The sequence below is a fragment of the Daphnia pulex genome, chromosome 8, assembly GCF_021134715.1.
Source record: "Daphnia pulex isolate KAP4 chromosome 8, ASM2113471v1".
Lineage (NCBI taxonomy): Eukaryota > Metazoa > Arthropoda > Branchiopoda > Diplostraca > Daphniidae > Daphnia > Daphnia pulex.
Genome location: NC_060024.1, coordinates 7,354,240 through 7,373,874, shown reverse-complemented (window position 1 = coordinate 7,373,874; position 19,635 = coordinate 7,354,240). Strand labels below are relative to the sequence as shown.

Sequence of the window (19,635 nt, the reverse complement as noted above, 5' to 3'; positions counted from 1 at the left end):
GCCATTCAAGCGCTATCCAAATCATCTTACAAGAAAGACAAGCAGAATCCAGTCAAAGAAGATACGTCAAGAAATCGACACCCCAGCAACACACAAGCAAACCATCAACAGAACACGGGCTCAAACCAGACCAACAATTTGGTCAATGATTCATCCGTTCATGCAGAATGCGTAAACCTAGACACAGACGCACGCGCGTCAGGAATCAACGCAATGGAGCTCGTGACAATCTCCATCTTGCCAGCCGAGCACGAGAGCAGGATTGAAATTTCAGAGCTCAGATAGACGCCATCCCGACCAGTCTTTTCTAAGATTCTTTTCCGACCATGACATTTACCCCATGGGAAAACAATACAGTCTCGGCAACCGGAGAACGCAATGAAAATCTTGAATTTTTTGAAGCAAACATCAGATGGGAAAGCGGTAATGACGTCAGAGAAGTCACTACTAATTTTAATGTTTTTACAAACCTTAGGCAGCCGATCATTTCGAAAGATACCCAACGGCGTTTGGGTATGCTGCCGACAGGATACCCGAATCAAATATTCCACGTCCATGCCGGACCATCTGAAGCCCAAAAACAAGCGGACTTGCAGAAATTAATCACTGAATTTCCTTGTATCTGCGATGGAGTCTGCCGACCCATGGCGGGCACAGCCTGCCATTTCGAGCTAAAACCAGACGCCGTCCCAGTGGCGATTCGCGCACGCCCCGTCGCCAAACCACTTCTTCCCCGGCTAAAAACAGAGCTGGATAATTTAGAAAAGCACAATAGAATCAAGAAGGTAATCGAACCTAAAATATGGGTTCACCCAATCGTCATCGTGCTAAAAAAGGCGTGTATGCGGATATTTCGCAATACTAAACAAGAGTATTATCCGCTCAAAATTCGATACAGCAACCCGTTTCCAAGCAATAAGGACCATTCCATCCGGAATGAAATTTTTTACAGTCATTGATGCCCTAAAAGGCTACCATCAGATCCTCAAAGCACGGCAAACTCTATCAGAAATATCACAATTCAAGTAATCTGACAGCTCTGCACGTCGACGCGTCCCGCCTATTCGGACTGGGATTTATTCTTAAACAAAAAGACGCAGACGAGAACTGGAGAATGGTCCAAGCAGGATCGCGGTACCTTCCCTAAGCTGAATCAAGGCCGCTGAAGATGCAACGCTATCAATTCACAGCCCGCTGGGTGCGAGGTAAAGAGAACCTCGACAACGACGCCCTTGCAAGAGCGCCGGTCGATATTGCAACACCAGCAGACGAGATGACGGAAGAAATCCCCAGCTCAGCTACAAGAGTAGCCTTAATCAACTCAATTCAAGAGTCGGATGCGACAACGGTTGACCCGATGTTTGAAAAAATAAAAACAACAGCAAAAGACGACAACAAAATGTCAGAATTAAGAGAAACAATAATTCGTAGCTTTCCTAATGAAAAATGCAACTTGCCACTCTCATTACGCACATTCTGGAACAAGAGATCCCATAACGGTTATCGTCCAACATCCCATATCCAAATGCCGGTCTACCCCCGCAGTCGTCGTAGAAACCGACCCAAATCGGGATTACCAACCGCATCTCCACCCACAGCATTTTACCGATCAACACGCCTAACGACACGTCCAAATCGATATCCCAAATAAAAAATAAAAAAGGATATCCCAAATAAAAAATAAAAAAGGACGTGTGATGACTCGTCTTTACTCTCATATTTAGCCACTCCCAATAGATCGTATTACACACTATTTATTAAATAGCCGCGTCCCGTCTCGCTAGTATGTCAGTCTTATTTCAGTAGCACTCAACCTTAATCAGTGCTAGTATTCTTCTTTCCATGTATCCCTACAGTTGTATCCCTCCTTACCCGTCATTGGTTATAATACATTCTCTTTCATTTAAACGACGTCTACAGTCTACATTTTATCGGGCTGTACGACGCCATCACAGAAGAAAAAAAAAATCAATTTGTACTGTTGCTAGACAGGCTACGGACGATCGATGCCTGGCAACGCGCATGAGCGGGAGCCCCTAATTTGCGCGAAGTGCGTTCATGAGCAAACGCTAATTCAGTGATCTCACGAAGCACAATAATAAGCCAATATTAGAGAAGACAATCTGTTTGTGACAACTTATTATTGAATCTACTAAGCTACTTGTAGTGTTTTGTGTATTGTGGTATATTAACAAACTACTGGTTTTGTCGTCTAATATTTCCGTTATCAGAACCTCCCTCTCGATATGTGTAGGCTGACGTTATGAGGGAGACCACCCCAACAGACCGTAAAGGCAAAGAGGGGGAAATGTTTTTTTCGTGATAGTTTTATTTTTAATATCTCTCAAACTACAATAGCTAAGCGAATCTTGAGGTTTTCACCAATCGACTTAGCGAAAAATTTAAACAAAACCCATCTATTTGTTATTTTTTAGAACACTAGCGATGTTTTCCGCGAAATAAAAACCCCCAAAACGGTCTTTTTGAGTGGCGGATGGCTTGTTAAAACTTAAAAGTTAATTTAAGCTTCTTTTTATGAGTGTTTGTTTTATGTAATAAATCAAAATAAATTTTATTTTATTTTTAAAAATTAAACATTAAGTGTATTTATTTAATTATTGGAAATTCATTGAAAAATTTAAAGACAAGTGCATTTGACCCGATATTTATCCGGGACATATCCCGTCTCGGGTCTACCAACTATTTTATTGGTCGGCTAGTCACGTGTTGGTAGACCAATCAAAAAGGTCGGGTCGGTCGGACACACAATAACAAACCAATCTGGCTATGAAACAAGAAAAACTTGCAGCAACAGTCCCGCCAACCCCCGCTAAGGTGCGCACTAGTCGACAAGTCGCAAGACTTTTTGCTTTGCGGACACATTTCATCTTTAAAAATCTCTATATTCACTGCTATTTATAACTTTACAAACAAGTTTTCAGAAATGGGAAATAAAATATAAAATAAAATAATTCAATATAAAATCAATAATAGAAAGAAAACTGCGAATCTTTCTCTAGCTAGATTTTCTTAATTGGGCGCAATTTGTGCAATGAGCGCGCATTTTTGAGCGCATGCGCGCGCTTCGTGCAATTTAAGGACTCCCGCTCATGCGCTTTGCTAAGCATCGATCGCCCTTAGCCAGTCTAGCAACAACACAATTTGTCAAAAAATTCAGTGATCTCACAAAGCACAGTAAGCCAATTAGTCAGTTTAGAAAAGTCTGTTTGCGACTACTTATTATTGAATCTACTAAGCTACTTGTAGTGAAACGTATTGTGGTATTTTAACGAACTACTTGCTCTATCGTTTACTATGTCCATTTTATCAGAAAAATCTTATTTTACCTATTCTACTATTCCTCAAGATGACCGTAATGTCGAATCTGGCTACAAAACAGCTTTTGATTATAAATCAATTTTTTCTTATGATAGTCCATTTAAAGACAAGGAAGTAAAGGCAGAAAATTCTGCCGGAGAAAAAGTCATTGAAGAGATCTCTGTTGAAGGGATATCAGGGAAAATTATTTCTGTTCTAGCAATGTCTTTCAGTTATCTCTTTATATTTTTTACTTTACCAATAAGTGTTTGGTTTTGTTTCAAAAACCTCCCACAATGGGAGAGAATTGTTATTTACCGTTTGGGAAAACTAATAGGGGTGAAGGGTCCTGGCAATGTATTTATAATTCCTTGGCTTGATTGTTCTGCAAAGTTAGATTTACGCACTCAAGTCATATGTCATCCTCTAAAACAGGTATAATAGATTTCTATTTGTTTACAAATTATAAAATTCTTTTATTTTATTTTTTTTTGTATTATTTTATTTCTTCTCTGTGCGAATTTCCGCGAATTTCAGTTTCTCACAAAAGATCAAGCTATTGTTGAAGCTGGATGTAGTGTTTTCTACAGAATTTCTGATCCAGTCCGATATATTAGCAATGTAAAGGATCCAGAACTCAAAGGGTTAAAAATCCTTGTAAATGCCATCACCATCAAACGGCTAGAAGCTTCTGATGAAAGGGAATTTCAACCTACAAGGAAAACAATTATAGAAGAAAGAATACTAAAAGAACTGAATTCTATCACTAGCCCTTGGGGAATTGAAATTAGCTCAGCACACATGTATTATATTTACTATTAATATAAACTAACTATACTCCTTATAATTATTTTCCTTTTTTTTATTATTCCGCATTTGTTCCAAGTGAGAACTTCAAGACCCTTAAAGAAGCTCAGCCTGTTAATGCTTTCATGAATGTTATGCAACAGATGGGAATAAATTTTGGCTCTGGGGATGGTGGTGTTGCCGGCTCGTCTGTCCCTACATCGGTTTCGTTAGCAGATGTCGGGATGGTTATCCAAGATGAATTTCAACCGAAATCTAAAAATGTTATCAAACTTAGAAAGATTTTGAATGAAGGATCTGGAATTATTGATAATCCCGTCGTTATCTGTTTTAAAATTGGCAATGAAGACGTAATCTACGCCGATTTCAGCCAAGGAAAAGGTATTTACGATTTAAAAGTTAATTTTTATTGTCTGAAAGTATACAAATTTCCAACGCCATTTACACCTTTTTAGGCCAAGTATATGAAGGTACATATTCAGGAGAAGTCGGCATTACACTGAGCCTCCCGCAAGCAGTTTTTGATTCCTTGATGAATGGCGCATCCCAGTCACAGTTTTTACAGGCCTACCTTGAAGGACAAATCACAATTGATGGAGACATGCAAACTCTCATGCAATTGCAAAAGTTATTGCCAAACATGCACAACACTTAAGCGTCACTTTCAATAGTGAATTGAAACAATTTTTTTTTTTTTTTTTTTTTACAAATCTAGTCAGTTGTACCTCATATTTATTTTATGCGGATTTTCCCTTCAAGGACGTGGGCCACTTGGCCTGTTAGTTTGACGCGTTGTCCAATAATCTTGATGTTTAAATCACCACCTCGTTTCGAGCATTGTCTAGCTGTTAATTTTCAATGCACAATAATTAAAATTCATTAATAAATTCAATTGCGTCTTACCTCTAAACTGGTCTTTATTGTAGACTTTTTCCCAGTAAGCAGCAAGAACCGTGTGAGCAGATCCGCAAACTGGATCTTCTGGAATACCAACCCAAGGGGCAAAATAGCGACTGTAAAAATCATAGCCCTCGTTTTCGTTGCCTTGCAATGTAACAATCACCCCTTTCACAACACCACTACTTTCACAAGTTAGTAGTTCTTGCGTCAAAGGGTTTAAATCTTCCAAATCCTTCCTAAATATAACAAGGAAATAAAAATTACAAGATTAGTGTAAGACCGATTTCCCGATTTAAAAACCGGCCGTAAAATTAGTATTTTTTACCAATCAAGTTTTATAAATTAATTACCATTCCAAATATTATCAGGCCAACTTTATATTTTTGAAAAAGAGTATTTTTAAAAGACCTATGGTGTAAATAAGACAAACCTTTTATATTTATCAGCCAGACGCAAAAGTAATTTTTTTGTTGTGGAACAATGTTGAACGTCTTGAATTTCAAAATTGTTTGCTACGACGCGTATGATATCCTTCAGATTTTGTGCTTCATATGGAGAAGAAGGATTCAGAGGGAAGTCTAAAGTAATAGAGGAATCATTTTCCTGGATGGCTTTTAAGATTCCACTAAGGGTATTGAATTCAATGGCTTTTTCTTTGTTCCCTATGATGTAAAAGGGGGAAAGATAAGATTGAATGTGTTGATCTATTATAAATGATTGATCATTTAAATTTGGTTTTACATACCAAGTTTGTGAAAAATTATAGCAGCTGTTGCAAGTGTAGCCTGAATAAAATAAACAAATTTTATAGACAAACCTACAATCTAACTGAAAAAAGGAACAAATTATATGCATTACATGTCCACACAAATCCACTTCATGTGTTGGTGTAAACCATCGTAAGGCAAATTTTGAGCTTTTTTCAAATGTTTCACCATTTTCTATGGTGACAAAAGCAGTTTCAGATAGATTCATCTCAGCAGCAATTTTCCTCTTCAAGTTTTCTGGGAGATCCTATTTTTCCAGTGTTTTGAAATAGAGAATGAATGGTGTGTGTTGATGTAATGTAAAATACTGTATTGAAATTCTCACATTCTCCAAACAACAAACGGCGGCCGGATTACCAGAAAATAGTTCATTGGTAAATGCATCAACAATATAAACAGTAACAAAAGACTGTTCCATTTTCACAATTCTTTATTTGTTAAATGTAGGTAGGGTGGGCAATTTTTGCAGAAACTTGGTGAAGCGACTACTACTTTTACTATATTGAATTCACTTAAATACCCTTTGCTGCGTAGTATTTATGCGACGAAGGGAGAAAGTGCTGAACTGAACTGGTGGATCTGGTAAATTCTAGTTGCAGCCAGCCTACAGCATATTGCTGTCAAAAATCAAAACAATAATAACGTATGCAACATTGCCATTAAGTAAATATTTACAGAAGCAAGAAACGTTTTAAAAAATTCAATACGCGTTTGAACGACGAGCCCGGGTTGTGCTTCATTACAGAGCTATAGAATACTATTGCTATTGCTTGCAGTATTCTATAGCTCTGCTTATTACGTGCCAACTTTATGTCAAGTTCGGTACTCAAACGAATTGGCCTTTATTCATTTAATCGGAAGATGGTAAAGGACGGTAAACCAAGAGGAACCAGCCGGAAACGGCAGCTTTATTATTATTTATTGTAACACATCCATTTTCCGAATGTTAATCTTTGATTATTTTTTTTATCAATTATCTTTTAAAATTAAGAACTTTTTAAAATCATCAGTTAAAAAATAAAACATAAAAATTAAAATAGAAAAGTAATGTTTATTACACAAAGGACTGAGTTCGATTTACATTAAATAAGACGCAATTGCTATGCTATACGAATACGATCATTTACGATAGTAAGCAATCTCCATAATTAGTAACAGAGCGATCGATGAGAACTAAACTGAATCAATAAAGGATGTCGGATACCTCCGATAAAACAGAAGTTACTTTCGACAAATTAGATGCCGTCATCTAAGAAAAGTATCGTGCTTCTTCCTTCACCTTGGAATTGCCTGAACTTTATCGCTCGATTCCATGAACTTAATGACCATTTGGGTATTCTTCAATCCCCTGGTACTCGTAACAGCCTAAAACAAAACACGTAAATTAATCAAATCATGTTACTTAAGGAACATTAGAAATATAAATTTTGTCAAATTTGCTTACATTTGCAGTCAGTTTGAGGAATTCGTAGAATTTCTTTAAAACAACGATCATTTGTGTGAATTTCTTTTCTGGAAGCAGTTCTTTGACTTGATATTCATATTCCTTTACGAAAATAGTAAAAATGCGAAATTAATTTCAATGAGAACATGGCACAATTGAAGTCGTTACAGTAGGATACCGAATTTTTCATGACAACATATCCCAATAACAGCGCAATATATGCTGCAACCATGCTGTCTTCCATGTGTCGACCTGCTTTATGCAACACTAAAACACGCGAACAAATAACCATATTTTTACTATGTGTATACACCGTAGTTATTTTCAATTCACTTACATTTCTTAACCGTTTCTTCCATGGCATCTTCTTGAGTTTTTCCATTGTTTGTTGAAGGGGTTTCACTTGACCCTACGAATTAGAATTGAAATAACAATTATTAACATCAAATTATTTTTCAAAAAAAGTACTTACCACTTGAGGTAGATTGTGTTGTTGCAGAATCACTTTGGCCAGGTTTACCGTCCAAAATTGCATCTGTTCGCGCTTCTTCTAACCGAGCACTGTCCTCTTTTTTAATAAAAAGATCGATGAGGGCTCTTATGGCCAAGGTTTTGTTGTCAAATATATCTTCGTCACTGGCTGGAACTGCGACTAACATCAAACGATCTCGATTCACTGATGAGCGTTCTACCAGGTTGATCAAAATTCCCAGTGCCTTGATAAGGAAAAAAAATCATAAGTTTTAAAAAGGTACTTAAGAGTTATTTTAAAACATACCAGAGTCATAATATCAAAAGATTTATCTTCAGGCAAACAGACAGACGTTTGAAGCAGGCAAACCAAAGCAGTTTCCCACGTAAGTGGTTTTTCTCCATAAACTTTACTGCCAACCGCTACCGAAAGGAAAAACAAGTTTAATTGTTGAAAATAAACTGATTTAATCTAAAGCAACTTACAATCGTCGTTACTGTCGTGTGTGAGATTCATCACAACTTTCATGAGATTAGAAAGAGTTTCGCTGAGTAGACTGCTTAGTGAACTTTTAGTTCCATGTGGCCAATAAATGGCAACCTCTCTCGAAAGTAACATCAATAGATTTAAAGTAGCATCAACAAGACGTCCATTGGAAAATTCCATTAAATAATTCTGATTCTCCTCATTCTGGAATGTCACCTGTCGATGGAAAAAAAAAACTTTAAAATTCGATTTCTAGGCAATAAACAAAATGGAGAAAACGTACGTTTTCCAAAACCCTCAAGCAACGATCAACTTTTTTGAGAGCATCAAGGCGAGGTTTGTCCCATTCCCAATTGGAAATTCCCCCATCGGAAGTTGGGGCGAGAACAGCTGTACAAACAGTTACAGTTTGGATAATGTGATCTAGGCCTCCTAAAACGCGCAGTTCTTCTTTGAACCATTCACCGGCTTTTTTCGACGTTAAGCTCAATAGCGTTTCCATAGCCAATTGAGCAGCTGTTATTTTATCCAGTTGTAGATGCGGAGCATGACCCTTCCGGACCATTTCCTCACACAGTTCGCGTACTTTGAGCTTGTTTTTCTCCAGTTCTTTGCCTTCTGTGGGATCTACCTGAACTGCAACCACATTAAACAAACGAAAAAATGTGAGAATAAGTGCAAGGCAATTGACACTATAGAGTTAAAATACCGGCATCTATTTCGAGAAGATTAAGCATGAGTTCCAGACTGTCGCGATCCAAGTCCATGTTCAAACGATCTTGAGTAAGAACAAACATGATGCATGACGTACAGAGAGCCACACTCTGTAAATAAATTCAGAATGAGATCAAACTGCATGTCAAACCAACAAAAAAAGAGGAAAACTTCCAAAACTCACTGCTTTAGACGGAGCATCCTTGAGTGCCTTGAAAAATTTCGCCACCGTCGAATGCGCTCGAAGATGCATTCGGAAAGCTGGCTCCATGCACTTTGAAGCCAGGCTCATGGCGGAAAGACACCTGTAGGAAGCGAAGCCAAAATTGAGATGAGTTACGTTCAAAATTGGAAATGTAACGATTTATCCATGCCTAGTGGCCGTAGGGTTTCGATCTTGTAGAGCATCAAGAATGTAGTCAACATCGTCATTAAATTCTTGAAACTCGCCCGATTCTTGGATCTGGTGAGCTTTCTTCACATTTCTCACCACCGTATAATAATCTTTGACTTTGCGAGGACAGCGCAGGCTACTCGTTGCCTCTCCTTGTTCATCATCTTCGCCGGGTTCAGAGAAATTGCTAAGTTTCTGGGGCATTGAGGATAGTGTGTTGGAAGAGGCACCTAGACGGGCAAGTTTAGGCGGTGGTCCTTCGGATTCGTCACCTAAATCATCCCATGGTGACGGGTGAGGATGCTGCTGATCACCGGAAGATAATCCGGCCGATGTTGACACTGACGAAGTGGCTGTTGCGCCATCCGAATCTAACGAAGCGGCTTTTCGCGCATCATCTTCATGCCATGTGTGACGATAAAGAGCAAGACCTTTTTTGCCTTTGGTAGAAGTTAACGATTCTCCTTTAACCAATGCGTTTTTGTCCGTTGGTGGTTGTGCCGAGGTTGCCCGGCTTTTGAAAATGCTCGATTTTCGTTGCTGATGATGAACATTCGGAAGAGGAACTATGGAAGGGTCTATACTTGTTATCGTCTCGGTCGGAACTACCATTGCTTCTTCTGGAATAACCGGTTTTGGCTGAAATGGTTCATCCTCCTATGAAAAGAAAATTAGATTTACTAATTTACAATTTATTACAACATAATTCTTTTGAGCTGCACTTACTTCCATTGCTGGATAATGCTCTGGACTTTCTTTCTTCACGGGTACTTCCGGAGAAATCACTCTTTCGTTTTCAGCATGCACATTGACATCAATTTTGTTCGTGCATTCCAATGCTTTGGGAATTTCTTGTTTTGGCAAATCCGTTACGGGAGGAGTCATTAAATCACTTGTTACGTTGTCCGTTTCAGTTCCAACTTTGCTAACGAAGGCATTCGTGTCATTTCGACGGATTATGCGTAGTTTGATGGGTGGCTTACATTCTTCTTTACTACTATCTAAGCAGTCTAAACCATTTTTGCTTTCCAACTCTTCGTCCTCTTGGTTTTCTTCCTCGTCTTCTTGATTTTCTTCCTCTTCTTCGGGTTCGACTTCCTTGGCAGATGCGACAGGCTCTTCCAATTCTGAACTGACAGCTTCTTCCTCTTCTTCTTCTTCCTCTGATTCTGACTCACCCTCCCATTTGGCTCGCTTTCGTTTGCCACGACCACCTGACTGCTGTCCTCGTACAGAGCGATTGCTTTTAACTCGGCGTCTTCCCCGGGGTGTTGCTCCTCTTGCTGCATTTGGCTTATAACTTGTGGCTGTGGAAGATCCACGAGGACTGGTAGTACGAGTTCCTTTAGGACGTCCTCGTCCTCGTTTCGTTGTCAATTTGCTTGTGGGAGATGTGTAGGTGGGGGACAAATAACCCACACCACCTGACACAGCAGGATAAAGATTGGCTCCACTAAGAATTTCTCCATGATTCAATGGATAATCAACACAACTTGTAAGTATAGATGGATTTTGTACATTTGCAGTGGCTTTAGCAACATCTTCAGTGGCTCGAGATTTGAAAAATTTTCTTGGTTTTGGTTGGGCTGGGCAGTTGGTTGTACTGTTGGCTCCTGGTTCAAAATTAAAAGCATCTATTCCACTACTTAAACCTGTTGATGTGTGACTTGTCACCCCATAGTCTACAGGTAAGCATTTCACAGGGCTCATCCCTCGTTTACCTAAAAACAGAATTAAATCCAAAATTCAGCAAATATTATTATGAAATTGGTCAAATTGAAAATTACTTACCAGATTTACCACCATTGACTTGGCTGCTCCTCAACGATGTGAAAGATGTGGTTCCCCATTTGCCCACAACTCCAGCAGATTTCGAAGCAGAGGGCCTTTTGTTGTTGTCAGTTATAACTTTGTCAAATTGAATACTTGCTACTGGGGCAGATGCCCCTCTTTTCCCATATGTCTTGTTATGTTTTGACATTTCTATAGGTCAAACAGGATTTTGGTGTTTTCCACAAGACAGCTTGGTAACATGGAGTGAAAGATTTTTAAGTTTCAAAGTTTATTTTGATCCATTTTCTTGATCCAGATACTTGAAAGCGTTCACCATACGACTTGTAGTTGGAAAATTTGAGGCGCGTATTGCAGTCCCACGACAGACGCTTGCGGCTTGTTTTACTACAGTGACTTATTCAGAAAAAGGTTACCAAAATGTAAACTATATATTTAAGGGAGAATAAGAAATTGAAAGAAGGGTCAAAACTCAAAATTCACAGTGAGAATGTTAAAAGATAATTAAATTCCGTAAAAAAATCAATCGTTGATAATTTATAAGATCACGCACACTTTTTGGTGCTGCCATCTAGCAAGAATAACACAACTTGCATATTGATAAGACTCATGTACCGACACCTTTTGGAGAAAGTCGGTACTGTTTTCGCTCTAAAATGCGCGCGCGCGTTCAATTAGCAGACGATACTTATTGTTTACCTTTAAGAAAAGCTACATGCCTACCGCCACCGAGTGGCCTGTGATCTTGGGGAAATTATTTGCCGCGGCAGTACGTACCGCCGCGGTGGTTGTCCCGTCAGGCGGCGGTAAGTACCGCCACGTCGTGTTGAGACCAAGTTGCATTGGTCGTGTTCCACCGCGGAGACCATGTTGGAAAATGGCGCCGAAGGCCGAACAGTTTTGTGGTTGTTTTGGTAATGTGAAAAAATAACGTCTCGAGCGATGGCTTCAAAAGAAACCAATCAACTAAGAGAAAATGAACTTCAGGCTTTGCATCATTCTATTGAACAGTTGAACTCTGGAAATTCAGAAGTAAGCTTTCAAAATGATAGCTTAGAGAATCAAAAGACCAGCAAAAGAAAACGGGCGAACCAAGCCGATGTACAAACTCAAACTCCCGAGAAGTCTAAAAGACGCAATGCGCCTGAAGAAAACCTCAGTGATCCAAATAATCTAATGGATGAAATGTTAGAAGTCGATGCAGAGGAATCGGGTGCAGATCTCACTGTCCAACTTACTAAAAAAGATGTTGTTGAACTGCTGTTTGAAGAGGATTTTTCTTCGTCTGATGAGGAAACTCCTAAACCAAGCAATGATATTCCTCGTGTACAACAACCCACAGAGAACATTCTTCAAACAGCCATTTCAGAGATAATAGTTCAGTTAGAACCAAGTTCTCCAGAAATATGTACAATTTTAATCGCCTTTTTTTGTACTTGTCCAGGGAAATCAAAAGTCATCTTCTTCAGGTGCTGAGGGTGGCAGTGGCATTTTTTGTCCATCTGGATCTGGTGCATCTGGAACAAGTGCTGGCAACAGCGGAGGAGACGACGGGGATAAACCTCCTTCGAGTCCATTAAGCAGCAATGATGTCATGGAAGACGACGACGAAGAAGAAGACTCTATTTCACTTGATTTCTTGACGACAGTTCCATTGGTTACCAGTTCTGTTCCAAAAGGGAGGAGCCCTGCTCATCGCCATATTCGACATCAGCGCAATGCTAAGCGGATACTTGACTCTTGGATGGCCGATGATGAACCAGTGCAGCCACACAGCGATGGTTCCATTGGTACTGCTTAAATTTTGTTTATTAATGATTATTATTATTGATATTTTTTAAATTTTATTATTATTAGCACATGCCGAAATTTATTTCACGAAAGTTAAAAGTCGGTTGGAACAATCAAATCCCGTGGCGTTTAAAGAAATGTGTTCTATTATGGGCCAATTTCAATCGAGTTCTAATTCGTTCTTGGAGTTGTACAGAAAAATCGAGTATATTTTGAAAGATAACATGGATTTGTTGGAAGAGTTTATTCTCTTTTTAAGTCCAGAGGCAGCTGCTCTATGTGGAGTACAGTTCCAACATTTTTTGTACGTCCGAATGCGCGAGTTTTTCTCAAAACTGAAGGTAAATGTCTTTCTTGGTTCTAACTTTATGAATCCGACCATGTTTTTTGTTTTTTTCAATTACAGATTCATTTCAAAGATAGCCCTTCACAACTCAAGCGAACTCTGAAGACCCTTCAGCAAGTGGAAAGCAATGCGTCACCCAACATAAACGACATAAAAAATGCTATTCTTCCTCTGCTCAAAGGAAACGCTCATTTAACGCAGGGTTTTCTTCAGCTTTTTCCTGATGATGTACCACCTCCAAGCTAAACCAAAACTTTTGTGAAAATAGAGAAAACTCATTTCAAACAAAACTTGCTCCTTGATTATAGCGATTCAGGGGACTTTGAAGATGTAAATATGGATCAAATCAACAGTGTTATGTCAGTGTGCCCTTCTTCTCGTGACCGCTAGGTGTCACGCGCTCGAGCCGTGACTATAATCTAACATGGTGCAGTTGGTCAATCTTGCCTTTTCATCTCTCCTGCGTTTATTAGGGTTCGCACTTTATTCGTTTAGTGTTTTTTTTTTGGTTAGATCTATTGCCACGACATATGTTGTGGCGCGACGGTCGAAACTGTCTATTACCACGACATAAGAGAAAATTGTCTATTGCCACGACACGCCACGATACGCCTATTGATTCGCGACGTGAAATTCTATTGGGTATGCTAATTATTTTCATTATTCATAATATCAATATGGGTTTCCTATTGACTGAATAATTTCGCCGAAATTTTAATCGAACCCTCCTGCGTTCAGGGTTTTTATTTTATTATTTTTTTTTAACCTTTTCACTGATCGTGTGAAATCCAAAATATTCAACAAGCTCACAAAGAAAATGACAATTAAATATTTGTTTTGTTTTCAAAATTAAAAAGAAATAAAGTTAAAAATTTGTACGTAAGAGAAGGAATTTTTTTTTTATCAAAGAGACACTGTACATGTACCTATATCAGTTCATCTCACATTTACAATGTTTTAACGTTTAAAGGCACCATTTCTGTTCTAATAATTATAAGTATTGTTGCAGCTTGCAGGAGTTGAACATTATTGCGGGAAAAATCAACCACTGGAGTAAAAAAGACATAACAACAACAACCATTCCTTATAGTAGATGGGAAAATATGTTTCCCTTTCTCAAACTTTTTCGTCCGTCGGTGGAACCATGTTATAGTACGAATGGTCCGGGAACCTCTCCAGCTCGATGTAGTCCGTTTCGGACATGAGCAACTGTTCAAGTAGCTGCACCAGTTCGCTAAAAGCTGGTCGTTGAGCAGCGTCCTTTTCCCAACAGTAAAACATGACGTTGTACACCTCCCTCTTGCAGTGTTCCGGCTTCTCTAGTCGGTATCCTTCGCGAACCTTTCGCATAACCTAGAAATGATTAGAAAATTTGATTGAAACATAACAATTAAGAAAACTGGTAAAAATAATTTGATTTTTTTTTTACTTCTCCAGCTGCCATGCCCGGGTAAGGAGTTGATCCCAATGTGACGATTTCCCAGAGAAGGACGCCTGTCGAGGAAATATGGACATTTAACAAAATAATAGTGTATCTCGGCATAATAAAGAAATTCAAATGAAGAAAAACAAATGTTTTTTACCAAAACTCCAAACATCTGTCTTGGATGAGAAAACGTTGTCGTAGAGACTTTCGGGTGCCATCCAGCGTATTGGCAAACGACCTTCCGACTTCCGCTCGTAAATGTGATTTCCCATGATGTCGCGTGCGAATCCGAAATCAGCAACTTTGCAGACGCGTTCGTCGTTGATGAGTACATTGCGGGCCGCCAGGTCACGATGAATAATCTGATGAAATCAACCGTTATAGTTAATAGTTATTGTAGCACTTGGCTAATTTATTTTCACGCGCAACTGAGCAGCAGCAACTGAGTAGGAGAAGAGAAAAACAACGTACTCCTTTATTAGCCAAGAATTCCATGGCTCTCGAAACTTGATAGGCAAATGAAGTGAGATCGCGTGAGCTCAAGTGGCTGCTAGCGCCATATAAGTTGCCATAGTAATGATCGGCCCTGGATTTCCTTAAAAAGGACTGCAGTTTCCCACCGCAAACGTATTCCATAATGACGAAAACAGGATCTAAATTAACACGAGAGAGAAAAAAAAGATCATCAGCGTCGGATCGTTAATGCGCCAAATAATTCTTTTTTTAAATAGTAATAATAATGCGTCTTCTAGCACCAAATCGATTAACATCCTAAACATGTTGTACGTAACAATCTTTTGCATCCAAGTCAAGACCTTGGAGTTTCGTTCAAGCGGTTTTTTCGTTACGATTTTTTTACGTCTTCGTTATTAGGTGGAAATAAAAAAAGCCATTTAAACTTCTAAAAGAAAAAAAACCTTTTCATTTCCCCCCCCCCCATTTGAAGCTTTTGACATTGTGTCGACCGACAACTCGTCTTATTATGGTTGCATGTTGACCAACTCGATAGTTTTGGCAAGACTGCTATGCAGCATAATACGTATGTATAGGTTCGACAAAGGATTACCTTTGTCCGTGCAGCAACCGAGAAGTGTTACGATGTTAGGATGTGGCTTGAGGCTCTTCATTACTTGAAGTTCTTTCAGGAGGTCCTGTCTCTCTTTGTCTCCGGCCGATTCTTTCAATGTTTTGACGGCCACAAACGATGAACCCTCAAGGCCTGAACAGCCAAAGTAACAAATCATTAGACTTACCAAATTCCGCTAAAAGTAGAAATTTGAATTTCCCCCAATAAAATATGAAATAAGGGTCTCGGCATACCTGCAATATTGAGAGCTTGACATTTCCAGACTTGGCCGAAACAGCCTTCGCCTAAAATGCTAATGACGTGCAATCGATGACGTGGAAATTCCCAGCCATCTTCCGTTTGATTCTTGTTTCTCTGATGGCCACCGACATAATAATTGAATAATTCAATTATAAATCTCTGTGATTGGCGACGACATCATTCACTCACCCATTCCTGATCAATCTCTCCTATATGCCACGATTCGTAGCGATTACTGACAGCTTTCTTGCTGCTCCAGTGCTGCAAGGAGATGGCGTGCTCATCCTCGTCGACCGAAGACGTCGTCGTCATGTTGCTGATGGTCTTCACGGCCTCGACTTTGCTTTCCTTCTCTTCGTCGATGGATGACGAGCGACCAGTTTGACTGCTGCTCGATCGCCCGGACCGTTTCATCCGCATCCAGGCCAGAGACGAGCCCAGAATCACCAGGATCATCACCACCAGTCCGATGACGATAGGAACGATGACGGTGGCGACGGGAAATTCCACGTGAGTCGCTTTGACCTGACCAGCAGGATCGACGGTTGACGCCTGCTCGGTCGTGTGGGTCTCCAGGAAGCCCGTCTGCAGAGGCATCCGCGAGGCCAGGGCTTGATGTGGAGGTGAAGGAGTGATGGACCAATCAGCTTGTGCCGTCACCGGCTTGATAGGCGGTGCCACAAAACTATTACCTATCCCATCAAAACCATAAAGGTGAATCCACCGTTATATTTTACCAATATTAAACCGACACCATCATCCGTCGTATCTTAGCTATTTCGACTTACTGAAATCCACTTCTCCTGATGATGACGATGAGCCGGAAGTAATGCGAGGTGGCGCTGGAGGACGGGGTGGAAAAGAGGGCGAGATTCCGGATGAAAGAAGAGGAGGTGGATTGACATTGGCCGGCAAGGGAACGGAGTTGAAGCGATTATTAGACGGTGGCAATTGGGATCCGTCGGATGGCGTCACCTGGATGACGATATCCATTTTCGCATTGTAGACTCCATCGTTGACACCGGCGCCAATCATGAGCCGCTGGCCACGCATTCCATTGAGCGGCTCCTTGAGGAGGACGGCGCCCGATCGTGAGTCGACGTGGAAGAATCGGGAGCCATCGAGAAAACGCAATCCGGGCAGCAAGGACGGCGCTCCGATGAAGAAATTCAGGGCGTCGTCATCCGAGTCTTGCCCCCGAAATTGGCTCACGCGTGCACCGACGGCCGTGTTTTCCGGCAGGCTCCAAGATCGCTCGGCTACGATGGTGGGTGGAGTGTTGCACTGGGCTGCACAAAAATTACACAGTCAATTATTTACACACAGCAGCCTTCTTCGCTCTTGCTTGGCTTTTCAAGGACGAACTCTCTTCAACCACATTTTGAACCAGTCAACAAAAACTTGCCCTCAGTTTGTTCATTTGTTTTTTAAATTCTCAAACTGTGCGTTCAGAGCAACAACAACAAAAAAATCCCAGACAAAATTCGAGGAGTCTTATTAAAATTTTGAAGTAAACTGGAAGGTCACGCAATGTCTAGTATTTGTAGATCGCTGCGCAAGATAGCTATATTTGAATCTGATAATCAAAAGCAACTTGAATAGCAGGAATTTACTTACAAGTGTTTTTTTTTTACAACTGAGAAATAGTAATATGTAGCTATGTACTAAAATATTTAAAGAAATATTTTTTTTTTTTTTATTTTAATCAATTCAACATAAATTTTAAAACCAATTTTTTTTTTTTTTTTTTTTCTCTTTTCTGAATTGATCAAATAGATTCCGTAGAGATCAAATAGATTCTGAAGAGATCACAGAGAACCACCGGGGAGGACAGCTTATTCATTTTCATCAAATTTAATCAATTGTGTTTCGAGGCTGTTAGCTTTTTTTTATCGAACCGGAATCTGTTTGCAGTGTATCAGTTGGAAAATTAAGAAAAAACTATTGTGCTATCCTTGTACGTAGACTATAGACTGACTTTGCTCATTTTCAAGGTTAGTCATTTTTTCCTTTTTTACCTATGGTCCAACAAGAGAGAAGCCAGATGAGGGTATGAAGAAACTCCATTCCAAATCCTTAAAAAAAAAACACGCACAAATTGTTATCAGCGTTCAATTGCGGCGGTAATTCCCTGTGATTCCAGCGGATTCAATCGAACGGCGATCCGACACGACACAACAGTCACAGATGGCGGAAAAATCCAAATTTCTCGTTCGTCGCGGCATCACCTGAATCCGCAATTTTAATTGTTTTGGCAATTGGCAAAAAAACGATCACCAACACACGTACACCGCAAAAAACAAACCCACTGAATTTCGAATATTAAGCGCCGACCGGGAAGTAATTCCGGATCTCGGCTCTTCTATTACTCTTGGCTATAAAGCCTGGCTCTTTTCTGCTTCTCAATAGTCCGGTGTTGTAGTTGGTACTGGTACGGAAACTGAGGATGGAGTGCATAGTCAAATGGAAGAAAAAAACAACCGAGAAGAGCGACGAGAAGGATGGAAAAGAGAGGGAGAGCGTGAGTGCTGCGTCTGATGACGTCTGAGACTCGAGTATTTTGGTGGCTTCGAGGCCAAAACCCTCGGGGCGATTTCACGGCTTTGGCATTCTATACCTTTTCCGTGAACGCTGGAAGAAAGAGAGAGAAAGAGAAGAGAAGAGACGCAAAAAAGGTGTACGCGCGTTTGTTGTATTTCACGCTGGCTGTGTAACATTCGTTTTGCCTTTTATTCCGAGCCCACATGCGTTTTGAACGGCGGCCAAACCTGCAGCAGCAGCAAAACTCGTCTTATGACATCACCTTCTTTTGGTTTCTCACAAAAAATAGAAAGTTTGCACAAAGACTAGAGCAGAGAGAGAGCTTCACTTGCTTTTTCAATGGATCTATTATATTAATATATAGATTTGAGGTCGTGCATGATTTCATGCATCGGGAAATTCCGAAACTTCTTTTTCGCAAGAAACATTTCAGCTGATTCTCCCATCGTGCATGGGTTTTCCTTTTTATTGTTTTAATTTCTTATTTTTATTATTATTATTATATTTTGATGCGACGCTCCGAGCGATCGCCCGCTTGCTATTCAAAAACCTTATTTGAATTTTCATTGCTGGCCAGTTCAATAAACCATTCAATTGTCTACAACGCATACAAATTATACGATTCTTTGTAAATCTGACCTGAAAGAATATATCAAATTCTATCAAGGACATAAATCTTTACCATAATAGACTATTTATGGAAAACCGGACTTTTTTTTGCATCCTTTTTTATTCTATTTTTTTTTTTTTGTTGTTGTATTTATTCAAAAGAATTGATTCGCAATCGATAAGAAAAGCAACTCTGTCGAATGAGCAAAAACAGCCCTTGAAATATTTGAGAAGTGACATCAGATCAGTCGCGTGCGTATAGGGAAGTGAATAATCTACAAAACTCATTTATCACAATCTTGATTTCTTACATTAACTACGTTTTATTCATATAGAAAAATAGGAATAAATGTGAAACAGTGTTGAATCCGTCAAACTACCATAAATCTCTAGAGCAAAATAAAAATTCATTTTGATCATTGATCGTAATAAACGACCGAGGAATTTTTTAGCAAATTTCATATTTCTACTAGCAAAGATATGTTAATGTGAATATGTTTTC

General features: G+C 39.6%; 5 protein-coding genes across 9 annotated transcripts; 2 read left to right on the top strand and 3 right to left on the bottom strand.

Annotated features, from left to right (window-relative positions):
• The first annotated feature begins 3,124 nt into the window (after positions 1–3,124).
• On the top strand, positions 3,125–5,027 carry LOC124200845 (stomatin-like protein 1). 2 transcript variants are annotated; one of them, XM_046597176.1, is made up of 5 exons: positions 3,132–3,373; positions 3,435–3,753; positions 3,856–4,121; positions 4,205–4,506; positions 4,581–5,027. In XM_046597176.1, the coding sequence occupies exons 2-5, from the start codon at positions 3,541–3,543 to the stop codon at positions 4,778–4,780; spliced, it is 981 nt and encodes a 326-aa protein (XP_046453132.1). In that variant the 5' UTR covers positions 3,132–3,373; positions 3,435–3,540; the 3' UTR covers positions 4,781–5,027. The 2 variants fall into 2 exon arrangements, with proteins under 2 accessions (XP_046453131.1, XP_046453132.1); XM_046597175.1 differs by having other exon boundaries at positions 3,125–3,753.
• Positions 3,581–6,409, bottom strand: LOC124200846 (phenazine biosynthesis-like domain-containing protein). 3 transcript variants are annotated; one of them, XM_046597179.1, is made up of 7 exons: positions 6,118–6,409; positions 5,884–6,039; positions 5,771–5,810; positions 5,456–5,687; positions 5,029–5,261; positions 4,851–4,970; positions 3,581–4,030 (listed from the first exon to the last, which is right to left on the bottom strand). In XM_046597179.1, exons 1-6 carry the CDS (start codon positions 6,208–6,210, stop codon positions 4,858–4,860), a joined length of 867 nt encoding a protein of 288 aa, XP_046453135.1. In that variant the 5' UTR covers positions 6,211–6,409; the 3' UTR covers positions 3,581–4,030; positions 4,851–4,857. The 3 variants fall into 3 exon arrangements, with proteins under 3 accessions (XP_046453135.1, XP_046453133.1, XP_046453134.1); XM_046597177.1 differs by lacking the exon at positions 3,581–4,030 and adding an exon at positions 4,510–4,696; XM_046597178.1 differs by lacking the exon at positions 3,581–4,030 and adding an exon at positions 4,510–4,692.
• Positions 6,410–6,823: 414 nt separating this feature from the next.
• Positions 6,824–11,730, bottom strand: LOC124200842 (protein wings apart-like). Its single transcript, XM_046597171.1, has 13 exons — positions 11,094–11,730; positions 10,029–11,023; positions 9,283–9,959; positions 9,093–9,213; positions 8,904–9,018; positions 8,478–8,830; positions 8,194–8,410; positions 8,015–8,130; positions 7,709–7,952; positions 7,574–7,645; positions 7,415–7,503; positions 7,237–7,338; positions 6,824–7,157 (listed from the first exon to the last, which is right to left on the bottom strand). The coding sequence occupies exons 1-13, from the start codon at positions 11,281–11,283 to the stop codon at positions 7,068–7,070; spliced, it is 3,381 nt and encodes a 1,126-aa protein (XP_046453127.1). The 5' UTR covers positions 11,284–11,730; the 3' UTR covers positions 6,824–7,067.
• A 108-nt stretch (positions 11,731–11,838) lies between these two features.
• On the top strand, positions 11,839–13,520 carry LOC124200844. Of its 2 annotated transcripts, none has more exons than XM_046597174.1 (4): positions 11,839–12,470; positions 12,538–12,874; positions 12,951–13,225; positions 13,291–13,520. In XM_046597174.1, the coding sequence occupies exons 1-4, from the start codon at positions 12,036–12,038 to the stop codon at positions 13,474–13,476; spliced, it is 1,233 nt and encodes a 410-aa protein (XP_046453130.1). In that variant the 5' UTR covers positions 11,839–12,035; the 3' UTR covers positions 13,477–13,520. The 2 variants fall into 2 exon arrangements, with proteins under 2 accessions (XP_046453130.1, XP_046453129.1); XM_046597173.1 differs by having other exon boundaries at positions 12,538–12,883.
• Positions 13,521–14,102: 582 nt separating this feature from the next.
• Positions 14,103–18,524, bottom strand: LOC124200843 (tyrosine kinase receptor Cad96Ca-like). Its single transcript, XM_046597172.1, has 9 exons — positions 18,002–18,524; positions 16,772–17,272; positions 16,173–16,675; positions 15,977–16,097; positions 15,723–15,875; positions 15,128–15,309; positions 14,814–15,018; positions 14,660–14,724; positions 14,103–14,583 (listed from the first exon to the last, which is right to left on the bottom strand). The coding sequence occupies exons 1-9, from the start codon at positions 18,048–18,050 to the stop codon at positions 14,347–14,349; spliced, it is 2,016 nt and encodes a 671-aa protein (XP_046453128.1). The 5' UTR covers positions 18,051–18,524; the 3' UTR covers positions 14,103–14,346.
• Positions 18,525–19,635: the final 1,111 nt, after the last annotated feature.